This window comes from Dromiciops gliroides, chromosome 5 (genome assembly GCF_019393635.1).
Source record: "Dromiciops gliroides isolate mDroGli1 chromosome 5, mDroGli1.pri, whole genome shotgun sequence".
NCBI lineage: Eukaryota > Metazoa > Chordata > Mammalia > Microbiotheria > Microbiotheriidae > Dromiciops > Dromiciops gliroides.
In genome coordinates, this window is record NC_057865.1 from 26,874,860 (window position 1) to 26,894,093 (window position 19,234).

The window sequence follows — 19,234 nt, forward strand, 5'->3', positions numbered from 1 at the left end:
AATGGATTTGGAGGATGCCAACCAATCAGCTTGAAGCAGTGTGTAAGGCCCGCCTCTGTTCCAGACCTATAAAAAGCTTCCACAATCAGTTTGCTAGGGAGTTCCTGATTGAAGCAGGCTGGTGGTGGAGGACTTGAGGAAGAATCCGACCAGGATGGAACTCTAGGCTAGGTAGGTTTCTGAACTCCATGTGAATACCCGTATGCTTTAATAAATGTTTAATGCCCAAAAACTGGTGCTGAAGCTTCTAGTTTAAGGCTACCACAATTTAGATTTTAAACATCACACATCCATCCATCCATCTATCTATCACTGTCTTCAGGAATTTTCATTTTATCAATCTGTGGTTTAAAGAATTTAGTTTTATGGTTATATCACATAGAGGGTGATTTTATTCCTAGATTTATTATCCCAGAAAAGGCCTCAGAAGCCATGTACTCTAACCTCTTCCTTTTATAGGGGAGAGAACTAGAGCCAAGAGAGGACAGGCATTAGCTGAGGACATAGGAGTCCCCAGAATTATGTTTCCACATTCACTTACTGGTGACACCCTTCACAGAAGGTCCATGCAGTGGAGGGCAGACTCTGCTAGGCTTCCAGCATATTTATGGCAATAAGACTGAAGTCCAAGGACCTTCCTGGCAACATGTAGGCAAATTCATTAGCAGCAATATCTCTTGTAGGAGATGTTTGTTGACCATGACAACCCCTGTAATGGATAAAAATGCAAAATGGCCATCAGTCCTATGTGTTCCTGTAATTTTCAGTGACAGCGTTAGTTTCTGAAAAGCTGACAGCCTAAGGGATCAAGGATCATACACTTTTTGAGATATCTTCAGATATTAATTTAACTCCTGGCATCATCAAGGTGAGGTTTGTGTCCAGTGACCAGTGAGCTGATATACCATTGGAGGAATGGAGTCATGCCCAGATTGAGGTTCTTGCAATGAATGAAGCCCAGGAGGACTAATGGAAGGATTGAGCCCACAGGATCCCCCTAGAGAGTCAGAGGAGGGGGTTGGCAGAGCTGCTTTCAGCATATGGCCAAAGCGAATAAGAAACATTATTTCATGGGATTCTTGGTCATTCCACATTGCGTTTTTCATAAGGAACATAAACTAAAAGACTGTTTAGTAAAATAACAGCAATTGCAGAAAATTAAAAGTAGAGAAGCTCTATGTAAAGTACTTAATGAGATCATCTAAGCCAAGTTAGGCTATGGGTGCATAACAATTCACATATATATATGTGTGTGTGTGTGTGTGTGTGTGTGTATGTCTATATATATGTACACACACACATATATATATATACAGATAGTGACATATATGTATACAGATCTATACACAGGAACATACATGTATATACACACATATACCCATATACATAAAAACTAACAGACATATATGTAGACACAGGAGAGATCATTGAAAAATATATTGGACAGCATGTATACATAATAAGTTCATGGCTTAATATACAATTCTCTTCCCTTTTTCTGTATATTGAAATGTTCATATTGCTTTAAATTCATAGTGAAAAAGAAAATATTCAGGAAATAAAAAAGAATAAACACTTTTAAAGTATTCATAAGCCTTATACCTCTGTGCCATGAATTCTTCAAGAAGATAGAAGGCACTGCACATGGCAAGTATGAAACCACATCATGAAAATGAAATCCACCATCTTAACAGATAGAAAATAATTGGTTACTGATATGGGAGCGATTTAAAAATCAACTGTCTATGTAAAGTCAGGTTATTGACTCCCTAGGGCAAAGTTCAATATCAATGTCAAATCTGAAGAAAGAATTCAAGAGATGAAAAGAAAGCTTCATGTAATTAGAAAAATTCCAACCTGGCCATCTTAAACAGGCTTTTGACTCTGAAAAATGGGAAGTGAATGAAATAAAAGAAATTGGCATGGTATAGTGCAAAGAAGGCTGACCTTGGAATCAGGAGGTACTGAGTTCAAATCTGCCTTGGACAAATATCATGGGAAATTCACTTAACCTCCAAGGAGCTCTGGGTTATTCCCCAAGTTAACAAGATAAGTTTTGCGTCTATACCAGTGAAGGGAATTTCCATACCTGAAGATCCCTGTATATAATTAACTATTTTCTCCTTAAAATGTTCTTTTCTTTTATAATTTCCTCTTGCCTCGTGCAAACATTGGATGGGGTGGTAGGTGGTGAGTGTTGGGTGTAGCGCAGGCAGATAAGAATGATAATCTAGCACAGAGGATAAAGCATCGGCCCTGGATTCAGGAGGACCTGAGTTCAAATGTGGCCTCAAACACGTGCCACTAGCTGTGTGACCCTGGGCAAGTCACTTATTCCTTATTGCCCTGCAAAAAAAGAGAATGATAATCTCGTATCTGAATTTTCAGAACTACTTAATAGACTTTAAAGTGTATATTTTGCAGTTGGATACACATTTCCTTTCCCATCTTTAATAAATAAAAGTGATGTTGGGAGAATTTCTTTTAGCAAAAATATTTGCCCCCAATATTTAGACTCTTTTTAGGTACTTTTTTGGGGTTATTTTCTACTATTTGACATTTCCTATAAAAGGAAGCATTTCTCTTATGAAGTCTTGGGATGCCACTACTCTCATCCTATATTTGTATGATCAGTTAGAACAGTTTTTTTTTCAATTATAGCTTTCAAATCCCCCTTCAGAGTTTTCATTTCTTCTCTAGTTTCAGTTAATCTTATACCAAATGGATGTATGGATTTATCAGGGCTCCTGCCTTGTCTAGGGAGTTAATCCTTGATCATATATCATTCTTATGAAATCCCAGCTGCCAAATATAATAGTCGTTTCTTTTGTTTAAGTGGACGGAGTTAGGGAGTGGTGGCTTGAATTGTTATTCATCTGTCTTAATGGAAGGTAGCATTTGGACAGAGGGTATAAAAGAGTAGACAGCGTCCACGGAAACAAAAGACATGAAACAGAGACGAAGGGAGTTTCTAGGAACAGCCTGGTAATTGAAATAATAAATTTAGCTGTTCTTTCCTCCTCCCTTTATGAATATTGCCTCCCCTCCCATTTTACCTTTATGATTGGCAATAAAGACCTCGTTGAGAAAGTCAGTCTTGTCTTTTGGATTTGCAGAAGGTAGCAGTGTTTGACTAGGGAAGCTGTTCCCTGGTAACCAAAGGGAAGGGGTAGAATTAGTGGGCTAAGTTTTCCTGGAGAATGCGGGGAGCAAGAAAGACCCACCTAGTGGTGTTTAGGAAGTGTTTTGTCAGACTGTGAGCAATTGAGGAATGGACTGTTTTTGTCCTCCTTTGTAGCCCCAGAACTTAGCACGTTGTCTGGCACACAATGGGTGCCTAACGAAGAGTTGTTGCCTTAACTTTACTTGGCTTCCCAAACATGTAGGGAATTTAGAATTAACTCTAAATGCATGGGTAGGTTGGGATTCTATTTGAACTCTGCTTATCTCCGGTTTGTTCTGCTGCTTGGAGTGTTCCATTCAAAATGGGATGGGGCACAATTCTTCTACTAAACAGGGATGCAAGCTACTATCACTGTTGAATTGACACAGATGGGGCAGAATACCTCGTTGATTCCCAAGAGAGGATGGAATCTTTGATACTGTATTTGTGAAGGCTTCAAGAGAGAAAGAAATAAGAATTATGAGTGTAAAATTTTGGGCCTTCTTAGTAGAAATAATTGGCAGAATAGAAAAACTTGGATCCACAGTGGTAAGTCTCATCAAAGAAAGAAACAAAAGAGAGAACAGCTGATTAGGAACACAAATACACAGCAGTGAAAGACAGTCTGGAAGAAGAGAAGCAAAAAGCAGAAAAATGGTCTCTGTAATCAAAACATTGATTGCAAATACAAGATGTGGGAAGAGGACTTAAGGATTTATAGGTTTCTCATAAAAATGTAAGTGACAAAACCTTGCAAAAATATTGCAAAAAGTAATACAAGAAAACCACCCAGAACTTCTGAACACAGAGAACAAAGTATCATTTGAAGAATCTATGGATCTCTTCCAGGAAAAAAAACAAAAAACAAAACAGTTCATGTTGCAAACTATAAGACGCATGGTGGTTAATTTAATAATTTCAAGTAATAGGAGAAAGACTGTAAAATATAAAGGACATGAAATTCATATAACAAGCATATTCTGTAATCACCAAAAACCATTGAAGAGAATGGAATAATGTATTCCGAAGATCAGAGGAGCTCAAGATGCAACCTAAGGTGACATACTCTGGAAACTTCAGCTTAAACATCAATGACAAAAGATGGATCTTTCAGTAAAGGAGAAGCATTTGAAGCATGACCACAAAAATGACAAGGTTATTTGCTTTGCCCACAATTGTTAACTTTGTACTTATTTAAAAATATTTTTATAATTTTATTTCAGTAGAATTGGTTTCCTTTGTAGTCCTCTGTATTTTAATTTATGGTTTTAAAGACATGATCCCGAGAAGGGAGCCCATACTCATCACCAGATTGCCAAAGGGGCCCATGATACCAATAAGGTTAACAACTTTTGATCTGATCTAATTCACTCTGTTTTTTACAGGGGAGGAAACTCCATGGTCCAGAGAGTTGACATGACTCACCCAAGGTTGCACATGTAACATGATAAAGACAAGCTTTGTTTCCTCATTATTGAGTTTGATATCCATATGCTATAAAATAAACTTACAGTGAAAACCTTACCGTGGTCAAGGTTCTATTCAGAGTGAATGAAAAGTCTAAACTGCTGAATATTTTTAGAAATACAATTTTTTTGCTTTTATCTTCCTTATAATTAGCAATTTAGTTGTGGCTATGCTAATAGTCTTTATTTACTCTAAAATAGTTACTCATCTTCCCTTCCATGTTACTTGCCACTATTGATGTGTTTGGTAAATGTTTTTCCCCTAGTGCTAAGATGAATTTTGTTATTAATAACCCATCTTTCCTTACCTCTATCCCATATCAATACTTTCTTTATTAGCACGAGTGCTCTAATTTTTAGAAGAACCTTAGTTATTACTAATTCTGAGTTAATAGGATCCCAACCTTTTCCTATAACAGATTTGCAAACCAAGAAATGGTGCTAAACTTTGTTTCTTTGAATTCCATAATTAATTTTTTTGTGGAAAGTCATATAGTTCAATAGTCTTTACATAGATGAGAAACCCTTCCAAATGTAATATACTAACTTGATGGAATTTTTTTTACATTTATTTTTCAAGATGTAGTTTAGGCAATACAATGAGGGAAATTTGAAGTATTTATTTTAGTCTTCATAATGACCTTCCAAACAAAAAGGAACCAATAGAAGTTTTCAACTGTAGTAAGGATTTGAAACACTTATCTCAGTTATATCCTCCAAAGACTTGTGATGTGTTCTTTTGGAAGGTGAGAAATGGACTGACAGTAAGGTTCACAGAATCTCTTCTCTCCCACTGCTAGTTCTGTAGCTCCTTTTCTCACTCATTGTTTTTATTTGTAATTACATAAAGCTGTTATGCCACTAGGGTATTTGAAGCTTGATGCCGGAAATGTTGTAACTTTTGGCAACTGTTTTACTTCTTACTTCTCATTTTCCATTTTCATTTTCCTCTAGAGTGGGAAGGTGGGGGTTGTAGAGATGAGAAAAAGAAAAGATTCCTTACTAGGAATGAAATAAAATCAGAGGGGCATAGTTTCTTCAAGTATTACCCCTTCTTTGCACAAGTTTCCTTTGAGATTAAGAAAGTATAACATTTTATAATTAAGGATGGAGCTGGACTTTTTGTTCAAGGTCCACATTTAATCTGAATGAAATGTAACATAATTGGGATTAGAACAATGCAGTTAACTGCATTTTTAGTTTTAGATTTTTTTTGTGTGTGTGTGTTTGAACTAGATGCAAAAAATGTCAGCATTGCTGGATAAATGGGACGTTTCTTACAGAAAACAGGATGCATTGAACATTTAATGTAAGAACTTGTGCTTAAGAGATTGGCACACTGGTGCTGCCAGTTCAAGTGGCCTGTGACCTCTTTCTTATAGGAATTCCATTCTATTCTTTCGCTGAGTCACTTTTTTCTAGCCAATTTTTGAGCAAACATGTAGAATCCATATGCTGGAACTCACCTTTCCCTTCCCCTTCCCAGCATTGACCATCACCACCATTACCACCCCCTGTCACCATCACGGATTCAGAAACGGTTTCCAAGTTATTTCCTTCTCAAACATTTCCTGTTCCAGAAACCACCAATTTTCAATCACTGATATCTCCAAAAAGAAGAAAGAAACAGAACTGATGGTACCTGAATGAATACAGACTGAAGCATAATTTTTTGTTAGTTTCTTTATGTAAAGTTTTGTTTTTGTCTGTTTTCTGTCACAACCTGGCTAATGTGGAAATGTTTTGCATGACCACTCTTGTATAATTTATATTGAATTGCTTGAGTTCTTGGTGGGTAGGGAGAGAGGGAAGAAGAGAATTTGGATCACAAAGTTTTAAAAAAATTGATTTCAAAATTTGTTTTTACATGTGATTTGGGAAAATAAAAATTCTAAAAAGAAGAAAGAAATAGAAAAAAGAGTTACCAACTTTCACCATGGATTGTCTATCTGACCATACTGCCTTTGCTTTCATGGTCATCCACAGAATATACCTTATGTGCCAACAAAAGGCATCAAGAAATTATATGTTTTTTAATTAATTAATTATTTTTATTTTTGCAGAGAAATGGGGGTTAAGTGACTTGCCCAGGGTCACACAGCTAGTGTCAAGTGTCTGAGGCTGGATTTGAACTCAGGTACTCCTGAATCCAGGGCCGGTGCTTTATCCACTGTACCACCTAGCTGCCCCATAAATTATATATTTTTTTAAAGTGATAGTATAGATTTTTGTTAGCAGAATTTATGATTATATCTAGTAATGTCTTAAATTCTGAAGGAAATGGCATCTTTAGGATAAATTAAATTTCTCTTTGGACAAATTTGCTCTAAGGGACATGGTTTTAAGTTCAAGGAACAGATTTGTATTTTAAAACAACATTAGATTGGGGTCAGCTAGGTGGCGAAGTGGATAAAGCACCGGCGATGGAGTCAGGAGTACCTGAGTTCAAATTCGGCCTCAGACACTTAACACTTACTAGCTGTGTGACCCTGGGCAAGTCACTTAACCCCAATTGCCTCACTAAAAAACAAACAAACAAACAAACAAAACCCATTAGATAGCAGTTTTTTCTTTAGAATATCATTTACCTAATGTCTGGAGACATACAAATGTATTATCTGTACATGTATTGGATGTGTGCTCCCTGTATAGATCATTATTTCCTCTGTTATCTGCTTGTATAATTTTTCAAACTATTGACATTTTCATCTGATTATTTCAGTTTGATTTGCCCTGCTTTTAATAGTCGATGGGCAGGGGAAATCTGCACAGTGGTATCTTGTGGTAATGATATAATCTGGGTCTTTTTGTATTAACTAGGTTGTTGCTCACACAGCAGTAGAGATTTTTCTTAAATTCCTTTTAGCTCATTAATGCCTGTCAGAGCTTGTGTTCCACTTAGCAAAACCTTTGAGAAGTGTTTTCTTGTTCAAGACCAGATAGGTGGAGGATCCCCCATAGACGGGCTGTGCACATGTTCCCGCTGTAAAGTCTTACTGTGCCGCTCATCATAGGGTCTCTATGGTGAGATGCTCTGTACTTCAGAAGAGATTGCCTTAGTCCTTCTCATACCCCAAATAAAACAGGATGAAGAATGCTTATTGCCCAGATGACAGTGTAGAGTTGGATAGGCAACAATTGAGTGAGACCAGAAGTGTGTATATCCTGGCTGGGTACTTTTGAGAGGGAGTGCGTTTCAGTACATCGGACAGATCCTTAATGGAGAACTGAGAGAAAGCTATGGACAACAGTGGTAGAGAGAGAAGGAAGATGCAGGTAGGTCGTAATCTGCCCCAGGGAAGGAGTAGCCAGAGTGATGATAACACTGATCCATATACCCATTGAAATATCATCTGCGAATCCACCTGTACCTTTTAAAAATCATATCATCAAATGGAATTAAGGCGAGTGATGGCAACAAAGATCAACACTGAAATTTTAAAAACCACTTGACATTTCCCCTTTTCCTTCCTCTTCCTGAACTTGTTACGAATTCATGATGATATTTGTTACCTAAAGTTCAGAAAAGGACAAATTCGCTCATTTTTGCAACCGCAGACGAAAGAGGTTTTCACTAAATAGCGCACGATGATAATGGTGGTGATCATTTGATACAACAGGTCGATAATCACAGATAAATGTTTCAGCCACAAAATTCCTGGAGACCATCTTTTTAAAATGTGGAGGGATCGGGGGCAGCTAGATGGCTCAGTGGATAGAGCACCAGCCCTGGATTCAGGAGTACCTGAGTTCAAATCCAACCTCAGACACTTAACACTTACTAGCTGTGTGACCCTGGACAAGTCACTTAACCCCAATTGCCTTACTAAAAAAAAAAAAAAGAAAAAAAATGTGGAGGGATCACCATTTGCATCAAACAGGAACACCTACATGGACAAAATCAGATTCCTGAAGCAGTGAAAACCTGTTGAAAGAATAGCAATACTGTTACCTGTTCTTTGATTCTTGCCAGTCAACAAAGATTTATAGCTACCCTGATTGTTTTGATAATGATTTATCAATCTCTCTACACCACAATTTGCCCTTAAATCTAGCATACAATCTCCAGCCCGTGAAGTGTAATTTGTCCCTCTCCGAACACACGTACATATATGTATATATGTATGTATACACATATGCATGTATGAATGTATATACATATAGTCTATATGCATCTTCCTTCTCTCTCGACCACTATTGTCCATAGCTTTCTCTCAGTTCGCCATTAAGGATCTGTCCAATGTACTGAAACGTACTCCCTTCTCCTTACTCTTATGTATAGCCCATAACACAGTTGTGGGGTTATTGATAGATGCTAAATAGAATTTATAATTGATTGACTAAAGATTTTTTCTTTCCTTAACCTTGCTCTGTGAGGACTTTTTGGTTATTTGTTTAGTTCAACTCTAGAAAAATAATGCATCATGTATGTTCAAATCATCATTCCAAAATAGCTCAGAAGACTACAAAATAATATGTCCCATAGTGCAGACCCCCAAATCAAAAGTGTTTGGAGAAATGTGTGCTCCTTTAAATCTGACTTAAAGGTTGGCAGCATCCTCACTACATTTGGAGGTATAATTACAGCTAAAATGAAAAATGATGTATGGAGAAGCCCCCAAATCCCCTCTCTGTAAGTACTAAAGAATTTAAATGATGTGATGCTGATTTAGGGGCTCAGGAGGTAGGATAAGGGTTCAGGAGGTTGGGCTGGGGAATGTGGAGTATCAAAAGTGAGTTTTACCTTCTTCACAGTCATGCCCACGATCAGTTATGGTGAGATCCATATGCATGTTTTCCCCATCCTTTGCCCATGTTTTCTGAAGTTGCCCTGAAAACCATGTAGGAAAATGTCATAATAAGTACAGACTGAGGGACCTTGGAAATGTGGGAGCAGAGAAGGCATGCCATAGGGCAGTGTTTATCCTTGCTCCTATCGTGTGTAAGCTCATAAGGATGTTTTTTCAAGCAGTTTATAGGAGCCTATCCTTTTAAATATGGATGGAAAAGTCAAGTGATTTCAAAAAAGAAAACATTTTTACATTTTTAATAAGGTTTAAATCAGGCTTCTTTTTCTCAGGAATTGGGGATTCAACTCATAATCATATGTGTGCATTGAATTATTCTGCCATATAATAATTAGTCCATTCAATTAAGCAGAATGCACCTGATTTTCAAACTGTTCACATTTTCAGCAATTTAGCAACTCTCTGAAAACTTGACCTTATTAGTTAAGAATGAAAACTTGGAAGTAATTGGAATCTAAATAGGCACTCCTCTGAGTGGGTCACAATTAACTTTATGGACTTAGGCCGTATGCTTTGAATTTGGAGAAGTGTTTTGTATTATCTCTTGCCTTTTAAATGAATTCTTGTGGATATATATCAGCTAAAGAGTATGACCAATAACAGAATGTAATCATATTAAAGATTTCATGTCCTTACCATCTGTTTTAACAACTAAATCACTGGACACCATTAGTTTTTGAAAGACTGTAGACCTAACAATGGAAATTTAAAATTTTTAGTCACCGGCCGATGATAACATTAAACCCATTCTACTTTCATAAATGTCCATTTTTAATTTTACTCAACAACTTTTGCAGTCCAGAAATATATACTCATAACTTTGTAGTCCAGAGGATTAATGGGTGCAGTTAGCCATCCACTGATAAATGCTGACGTTCGGATACATGCCCTAACTCTGTACCATCTCACCATTGTGCTTGTAAAGGGGGGCATTTTGTCTCTTTCCCTCTTGGTCTTCTCTTGCATGTTCCCCTCTTCTTTTCTCTTCCCCTCTTTCTTTCCTCCTTGTGCCTTACCTCTCCCTTTACTGCCCCTTCCCTCCTGTTTTTCCCTTTCTTCCTTCCCCCTTTTCTGCCCTCCTTTCTTCCCTCCTTCCTCTCTACCTCCTTTCCTTCCTTTTCTTCTTCTCTTTGCATAGCTGGTGAGTTGAAATATGTCTGCCTTTTTTTCTAAAGAGGATAGTGAATTTTTATTTATATTTTAGAAGAGATTAAGATCTAAACTTCTCAAACTTTGATGTGATTGCCAATTTTCTGACTGAGACATGGATGTAATAAATCTCTTTGCAAATTATTACTAATTTTTCTTCACTAATTAAATTTTAAGTTAGGTTCTTGGCACATTATTACATATTACATTTTAAGTTAGGTTCTTGGCACATTATTACATTATTCCTATGTAAGACATTGGAAAGATTTTTTTTCATAAAAGTATAAGCATTAGAAATACAGTATCTTAAAATGAGAAAACATTGTTATTCTAAGTTAGAATCATTTTAAGTCAATACATATCTTAGTTGTTTTTTTTTCAAAAACAGAAAGTTATAAGGATGTTTTTCTTCCCTCTCTGTTTGCATCCTGAAAATTCAGTCCAACTTGTCATCCTTTGGTTCTTATGTATTGATTGACTTGCTTGTTCTAACTTAGCCCCGAGGTTTTGAAGAGTGAGCCCTATGGGGAGAAGGCTGACATCTGGGCTGCGGGCTGCGTCCTTTATCAGATGGCGACACTGAATCCCCCGTTCTACAGCACCAACATGCTCTCTTTAGCGACGAAAGTAAGCATATTGAACAGAACAAACGCCTCTGGGGCTCTTGGAGGGCTGGCACTTTTCCTCTGATATAAGAGACTGTCGAGATAGGAGGTTTGTTAAATTATATGTAAAGGTACTTTAACTTTTCTCCTACCTCCTAATGATCATGTATCTATATGATATGATCTATAGCTGTAATATATCTAGAGCTATCATCTATAGCTGTAATGTCTCCCAATAATTTTAAATATAAAAATTCAGCATCTCAAATTATATTTGGTAAATTATGTTGAAATTCAGTTCCTTATCTCAAATTCTACTTTAATATGGTTATGAAATTAATTATAGCATAAGTTAAAGCCTACATTTTCAGATGTATTGTTCAATCTATAGTAATTTATTGATAGGATAAGATATGGTATAGTATGATATGTAATAGAATATAAGATATAACATGATATGATGTGATATGATATGATATATGTTTTGTGCTGCTAATTATCCCTGACTGCATTGAATGAATAATTCTTTCACGTTGTCTTGTGTTCCACCAAAGAAAAATATTAACATTTTCCTAGAGATGATGGAATGTATTTCCCCCCCCTTTTTTTAGTGAGGCAATTGGGGTTAAGCGACTTGCCCAGGGTCACACAGCTAGTAAGTGTTAAGTGTCTGAGGCCGGATTTGAACTCCGGTACTCCTGTCTCCAGGGCTGGTGCTCTATCCACTGTGCCACCTAGCTGCCCCTGTATTTCCCTTTTGACCTCTTTTTATTTTGCAGATAGTCGAGGCAGTATATGAACCAGTCCAAGAAGGGATCTACTCTGAAAAAGTGACAGTTATCATCAGCAGGTAATTTAGTTATGGAGTTTCATGGATTTTTACAAGAGACCACAAGGGGACCACTCGCCCCCAGCAGCCTTCCAGATTGATTGGTAAATGATGAAAAAGTGACCAGAGTGTACTTAAACTGTTAATATCACATAATGACAAATGTTATCACCTACTAATTTATTAAAATAGTTATTACAGTTTAGCCCCAATTGTCTGACTAATCCCCAGTTTTTATTTAAAATTATGTTTTCTTTGAATGAACTTTATAATCATCAAGAAACCAGCATTTCATTATACAAAGAACCAAAAAAAGATTGTATGTGAAACAAACCAACAAAAGGTTGTTATATAAAGCTATACCTTGTTGTATGGCATTTGCTTATAAGAACAGTTCATATTCAGCTTAACACACGAGTTATTAAATTGTCCAGTTTGCTTTTGGCCCCTTTAAAACGTCTTTTCCTTTTCTCCTCTGGGCATTTTAAGTGTCCTATTAATGTCGTTGGTCGTTGGTCGTTGGTTGTATCTCTATCACTACGCACTAACTCATGCAGTCCTGTATAGTTTATTAAGGCCTGCTGTGTGCCAGGCACTATACTCTTCCCTCTCCTTATTCCCCAAAGAAGTCTTCCATTATAACATACAAGAGAATAGGCAAAGCAATTCAACACATTGGCTCTGTCTGAAAACGGTACCTCACCATGCACTTCTCTGGTCCATCACCTCTCTGTCAAGACTTGGGCGACTTGCTTCCCTTTGTTCAGTCATTCCCCAGTTGATGGGCATGCATTTTGTTTTTAACCCTTTGCTACATTAAAAGTGAGATGATATCAGCACCTACCTCAGAGGGTTGTTGTGAGGACCAAAGGAAATTACAGTTGTACAGAATACCAGGCACATAGTAAGTTCTATACAAAACTTTAGCTATTATTATTGTCTTGCTCAGAGTTACGTCTGTTTTCCAAATTGTTTGTTTTTGGAGTGTTGTTAATATATACATATTTCCTGAAACTGCCCCCTTCACTATTTCTTATGATGGGGGGGTAGTCTAAAACATTGACATTCCATGATTTGTTTAGCCATTCCCCACTTGATGGGCATTCCTTTTCGATTTTCTTAGAACATTTTGTCTGGGTCTCTCTTGGGTAGCCACTTAATAGACATTTATTGAATTGAATTATTTTCTTCTTTAAAACAAAAAGAATAGATTCTCCAAATATTTCAAGACTATATACATGTATATATATACATATATATACATACATACATATATATATGTGTGTGTGTACATGTATGTGTATATATACTTTCATTATTTCCATTATTCTCAGAGCTAAGGAGGGGATGTAGAAAAGAGTGGGAATCATGCCATGATGTTGCTCTCACGTTCCGAACCTTAGTGGTCTACAGCAGAGATGTCCAACAAGAGGCCTTCAGCACTCCTGATCGCTGCTCAAACATAACTGAAATGTAATTGGGAAATATTTAACAAAACAAATAAAAAACAACAAAAACCTAAGTCAGTATGTGGCCTACAGGAATCCTTCTATTTGGATGAGTGACCCCATTTCTAGTTGAATTTGGTGCCACTGACCTAGAACATGCCATCTCCCTGTCAGGCTCCTTTTTTATCCTTCCACAAATTCTCCTTGGTTTCAAACTATGGATTTCTCCAGATCAGGGCTGTCTGCTTCTCTAGTCTGCCCTGGTATCTTCTCACTCTCCCTTTCTACACATACTTGTCAATGATGGCTCTCCAAGTCCACCTTCCTCAAGTCTGCTTCTTCCTTCCCTCCTATTGCCACATGGGATACAGATTAATATCCTGTTGTTGTGACACTTTTCTTTTGAGTCATTTTTTTTTCTAAGTGGGAGAATAGCTTAGCAACCTCAAAGAGTCTGGGGAAACAAGGAGAGAAATCTTGCTAGTCTGCCAGGCACCCGGACTGCTATTTTTACTCCTCTGTAGATTGTTGGATATCAGCGTCTGTTTACTTTGCCAATTCATATAAAAGGAGGAGGAAAAATGTTTCCATTTCTATACAAATTATTTAGATCACTTTAGTCTTTCATCTCTGTTCTAGGTTACATAAGCTCATTGGCATTTTTTGTTTCGGAAGCATTCTTAGGTAGCAAAATTCTTCTTTCAAACCTTTAAAGATAAGATGATCTTGAAAAATGGAGAAACCACATATTTTGTGGACTTCTTTTTAAAATTTTGCCGATTCTATTAAGTATCAGAGTGCTCATGTAACAGATAAAAGTGGATGAGCCTTCTACTGAACCATTCTTTCCACTAAATTCTTCATGCAGGGCTTTCCAGAACCAAATTGCAAAGTGAAGTGGAAGGGGAGATCTCACTCCTTGCTTCTCCCTTACCTCTACCCATGCACACCTCAGATTACTTTCTTAAACCTTCTTAGTTGGGTCAGAGAATTATTGACAGACAAGCAACAGTGCCTGGCTGACCTCTGCAGTGTTGTCGCTGGGCATTTTGAATACCTCAAAAGTTCCTGATTTTTACCTAAATTTTACCATTACAGGTTGGAACCCTTCTCATCCTATGTCATCATAACTCATTTTTTTTTCCTGGCCTCTAGTATCTTGAGTATTTCTTTAGAGTGACACAGAAAGGAGTTGCTTCAGAGAAATGGGCCTGTTTGTTTCCCCAGCAAAAATACAATGGAAGTCCATTTCTGAAGTTCCAAGTTTGGAGTATGAGAGACAGGCAGAATCGGGCTCTGTGTCTGTGTGTTGAGGATAAAACTATATCCAATCAAACTTGAATTGTTTCTAAGATTGGCTCTTAAGAGCATGGCTCCACAGAGAATATGACCTAAATAGAATTCCACTTTAAGTGTCTTGTGTCTCTATCTATTATGATAGTAATGCTAGCTTCCAATTGCTTTTTCAATTAAGAAAAAAACTCTGCTTCCTGGATGACAACATGTGGGCCAGAATCATTCTGGCCCAATTTGTATTGTCTGAGATTTTGGAATTTTGAAAACTGTAATCAATGGAAAATGAAGAGGACTTTTACAGGGGGCGTTTTTGGTGACACAGCATCTCTTCACCTAGTACCAGGTCAAGCATGCAGGTGTGACAGTTTTAATCACCTTTGTAATCTAAATGAGAATTGGATAACTTTTCAATTAGAAAATGAAACTCAACACTGCTTTATTGTTCTAAACCAAGGGAAGATCTTTCAGTACTCCTGCTATGTGCAAGTTCATATACTTAACTTTATGAAATATGAGGTGGTCAGGCTAATTCTACTAATACTTATATAAGCACAGCATAATTCCATTGGCCCAGAGATAGAAGGAAACTGTACTTGATTCTTTTACCCAGAGTCTGGAATCAAACAAATTGTGTGTCTTAAGAGTCAAAGAATGGGCTTTTCTCAGGTGGCGAGCCTGTCAACGTATTGCTACCTGGATGTACTTATAATCAACTCCTTTTAATTGAAAAAAGAGTTAAAAGTCAAACAGTGTCTGTGGTGGTCCGGAAGGGAGAACAGTCCCAGAACTGTTGAGAGAATTCTGTTTAGACTCTTGGAGCCAAAGGGAACCCTGTGTTAGCTAAGTCCATTTGAATGCCTTGATTGTAGGAGAAAGACTTTGGGTGCACAGGGGTTCTTGTTACAAAATATAAAACACAGAATTTGGACATGTTAAAATATTTTTGATGTTATTCAGTAATTTCAATGAAGTAAAAATTAGATCTGAGTTTAAAAACTTAACAAACAGTGGACGTGTCAGCAGAAGTATAGTTATGCTATGACATAAGTGGAAAGCGTGACTATGCTGTGATTCTTAGATGGGAGAATCAGGGCACTCGGCTCAGTGGATTTGGGTGTGTTAATGCTCATCCTACAGGAATCATGGGCTATTGGGTGGGGACTCAGGGAGGCGACCAGCAGGGGAGGGAGAAGGACCTTCCTGGTTTTACTAGCTGGAGCTCAAGTGACCTGAGAATGCTAGACCTGCTTCTAGTTGGCTTGTAACTGCCCACCTCCCTCACCTCTGTGAACCTCTGGGATCATCTGCCTCACTCATCCTTTCTAGACCTGAAGCTTTATCCAATCCATTTATCTCTGCTTTTCTCCTCCAAAACGGCTTTTTGTTGTATTCACTTTAACCCATTTTAACCTATATTGTAAAAAGAAATGGAGGCACGAGATACCTGGTGTGATTAACTGAGGGCCTCCCTAGGGGAGGTGAAGATGATTGTCATGGGTCATTCTGTAACTGACTGCTCTTTTCTTAGATGCTTAACTCCTGATGCAGAAGCTAGGCCGGATGTGGTGGAGGTCAGCTCAATGATATCCGATGTCATGATGAAGTATTTGGATGGCTTATCCACTTCCCAGCTTGCTTTGGAAAAGAAGCTAGAGCGGGAGAGGAGGCGCACACAGAGATATTTTATGGAAGCCAACAGGAATGCAGTCACTTGTCATCATGAGCTGGCTATCTTATCTCATGTAAGTAATTCTTTCTAGATAGGAGCCATGCGCCACAAAACGCCAGTTGCCATTTCCAAATCAACTTTGCAATTTATCTTGTAATAACTTTTGGAAAGCGATTACTAGTTAACCTATTTACCACAGAATCCACTATTATTCAGTGGTACATTTATCTGTGGACTCTGAGAAGATCAGATTCTCTCTACCAATAAATGAATTGAAACCACTTGAAAAAGCAAGTTTAATACTGTCTTTGCCTTCCAGAAGAGCAGCTGGTAAATGTTCAAAGACGGTGGTCCATGGACTTTTCTCCTAGTAGGTCACTCAGATTATAGGATCATAGGTCGAGAGCTAGAAGAGACCTCAGAGACCAGCAGCCTTCTCATTTTACAGATAAGGAAACTGAGGCCTATAGAGGACTCAGAGTTAATCAGTGGTAAATGGCAGAGCTGGATTTGAACTTGGCTCCTGAGATTCCAAACTTGATGCGACTTTCCCCTGAATCAGAGCTTTCTTGACCTCGGTCCCTTGTCCAGATAGCACTGGTGTGCATGTGTTATCCACTGGTAGCCCTTGGCTCTAGCTACGTAACTGGGCAGAGTCTTTTCTGACACACATTTCTGATAATGTGATATTGTGAACGGTAGTAGAGTAGTGGATGGTGTGCTGGGCCCAGAGGCTGGAGGACCTGGGCTCAGGTGCCACTTCGGACGCTTTCTGTCTGTGTGACCATGACCAAGTGATTTTGCCATCTCAGAGCATCAGTTTGGCTATCAGCTGAATGGCAATCATGCTACATAGGATTGTCGTTAGGGTCCAATGAGATAATATGTGTAAAGTGCTTTGCAAGTTTCCAGGCGCGATACCTCTCTCAGAGAATATCTTTTGTGCTGTTTCTCCTTGCAGAGGTGTAGTTGATAATATGCATTGTTCTTCTTCTCTCCCCTGAGCACCTCTCCATTGCTGCACATTTTAATTCTTCAGAGATCACACTAGGTCATGACTTAATGTGCCAGGCATGGCGGCATCACCAGAACAATGTGCTTGGAAACAACAGTTTCTGGGAGAAGCTCAGCATCATGAACTTCCCAGATGCAATCTAGCCCAGTCCCCTCTTCCTCTTCCAGTCTCAGCCCAGCTCATTGTTCACACTGAGTGTCTGTACAAGCTCACTGGACCAGTTCATTTAGCTGCAGAGCAGAGTCTGTAGAACAGAAATTGTTTGTCCACTTGATTCCATGAATGGCCAGGCCTAACTCTTTTTTTTTTTTTGTGGGAAAATGGGGGTTAAGTGATTTGCCCGGGGTCACACAGCTAGTAAGTGTCGGCCTTAACTCTTTTGAATGATTATGGATCTTCTCAGTGTTCCAGTGTTCTCAGTGTTCATTGTGCAATGAGCACAGTGGTGTTCCTAATTAATAGCATCTAAAGAGCCTCCTCCCCATGCAAAGGAACCTAACCCCTAGATTCAGTCTGCTTGCGGGACATCTCAGTGATGGTGCCGATCACTTTGGCAGCATATGCCAATCAATCAACCAACCAACCAACAAGGATTTATTATCCCTATTTTAGCCCTCTTGGGATATTCATAATTAGTATGTTGACTCACAAAGCCGTGTTGTTAAATCTTTTTTAAAATTTTAATTAAAAAAATTGTGTGTTGTTAAATCTTTTCTTATATTTTAATTTCAATTAAAATTTAAAAAAATGCGTGTGTTGTTAAATCTTTCAAGAACTCTTGTCTGATTTGGACAGATATATGGGAGGTACCTCATTGAAGGAGAGTCTGCAGGGCTACATTTTACACTATCAAACAAAATAACAATAGTAATCTCTGTGCTTTATGTAACTCTTTAAGATTTGGAAAAACCCATATCCTGTAGTATCTCATATGATCCTCAAAACAACCCTGTGAAGTGGGTGCAATTATTACTCCCAGTTTACAGATGAGAAAACTGAGGCAGACAGAGGTTAATTGATTGGCCCAGAGTCACACAGAAAATTTCTGAGGGAAGAATAAAACTCGGGTCTTTCTGTATGCAAGTCCAGTATTCTGTCCACCATGTCAGCCAAGTGTTGGCTAGCTGTTGACAGAAGGTGAGCTCAGCAAGAGCTTGCATCTTCTGTATTATCTTCAGCTCCTTTGTACCTGTCTTCTTTGCGCCCAGTTATTCATGTCATCTCCCCCATTGATAAAGATCTGCCTTGCTTTGTATCCTCCATGCCTTTGGCACAGTCTGGCTTGTACCAAATTCCTGATGAATACTTTGTTGACCGACCGACTGACTGGCTGTTAAGATGTGGTCTGTTTGGGGATATTGTTGAGAAAAGCAGCCTGTGCCTTTGTCAAGGAGATGTCCTTAATGTGCATGTTCATGCATTCTTTGTTCCCTTCTCATGGCCAGTCCTGCACACTGAACCTCTGAAGTATTCACATAGCCATTGTATGGATCCTGGGGGAGAGCTGTGTCACACCCAAAGACAGGAACTGTCTTTTTTATTGTACTTGTGTCCCCAAGTAGGCACTTAAAATGATTCTTCCCTCCCTTTCTCCCTCATACCGTTTATCCCTTTCTCCTTCCCTTCCTCCCTCCTCCCATTCCTCCCATCTCTCTCCTCCCTTCCTCCCTCCCTCCCTCCCTTCCTTCCTCCCTCCCTCCCTTCCTTCCTCCCTCCTTCCCTTCCTTCCTTCCTTCCCTCCCTCCCTTCCTTCCTCCCTCCTTCCCTCCCTTCCTTCCTTCCTTCC

At 38.4% G+C, this 19,234-nt stretch overlaps 1 protein-coding gene across 1 annotated transcript in view; it reads left to right on the plus strand.

The window, feature by feature from the left end:
* The window catches only part of NEK10 (NIMA related kinase 10), a 241,392-nt gene that overhangs the window by 144,648 nt on the left and 77,510 nt on the right, over positions 1 to 19,234 (plus strand). Inside the window, 3 exon segments of the mRNA XM_043969156.1 lie at positions 11,084 to 11,213; positions 11,971 to 12,041; positions 16,293 to 16,506. Coding sequence (XP_043825091.1) covers positions 11,084 to 11,213; positions 11,971 to 12,041; positions 16,293 to 16,506 — 415 coding nt within the window.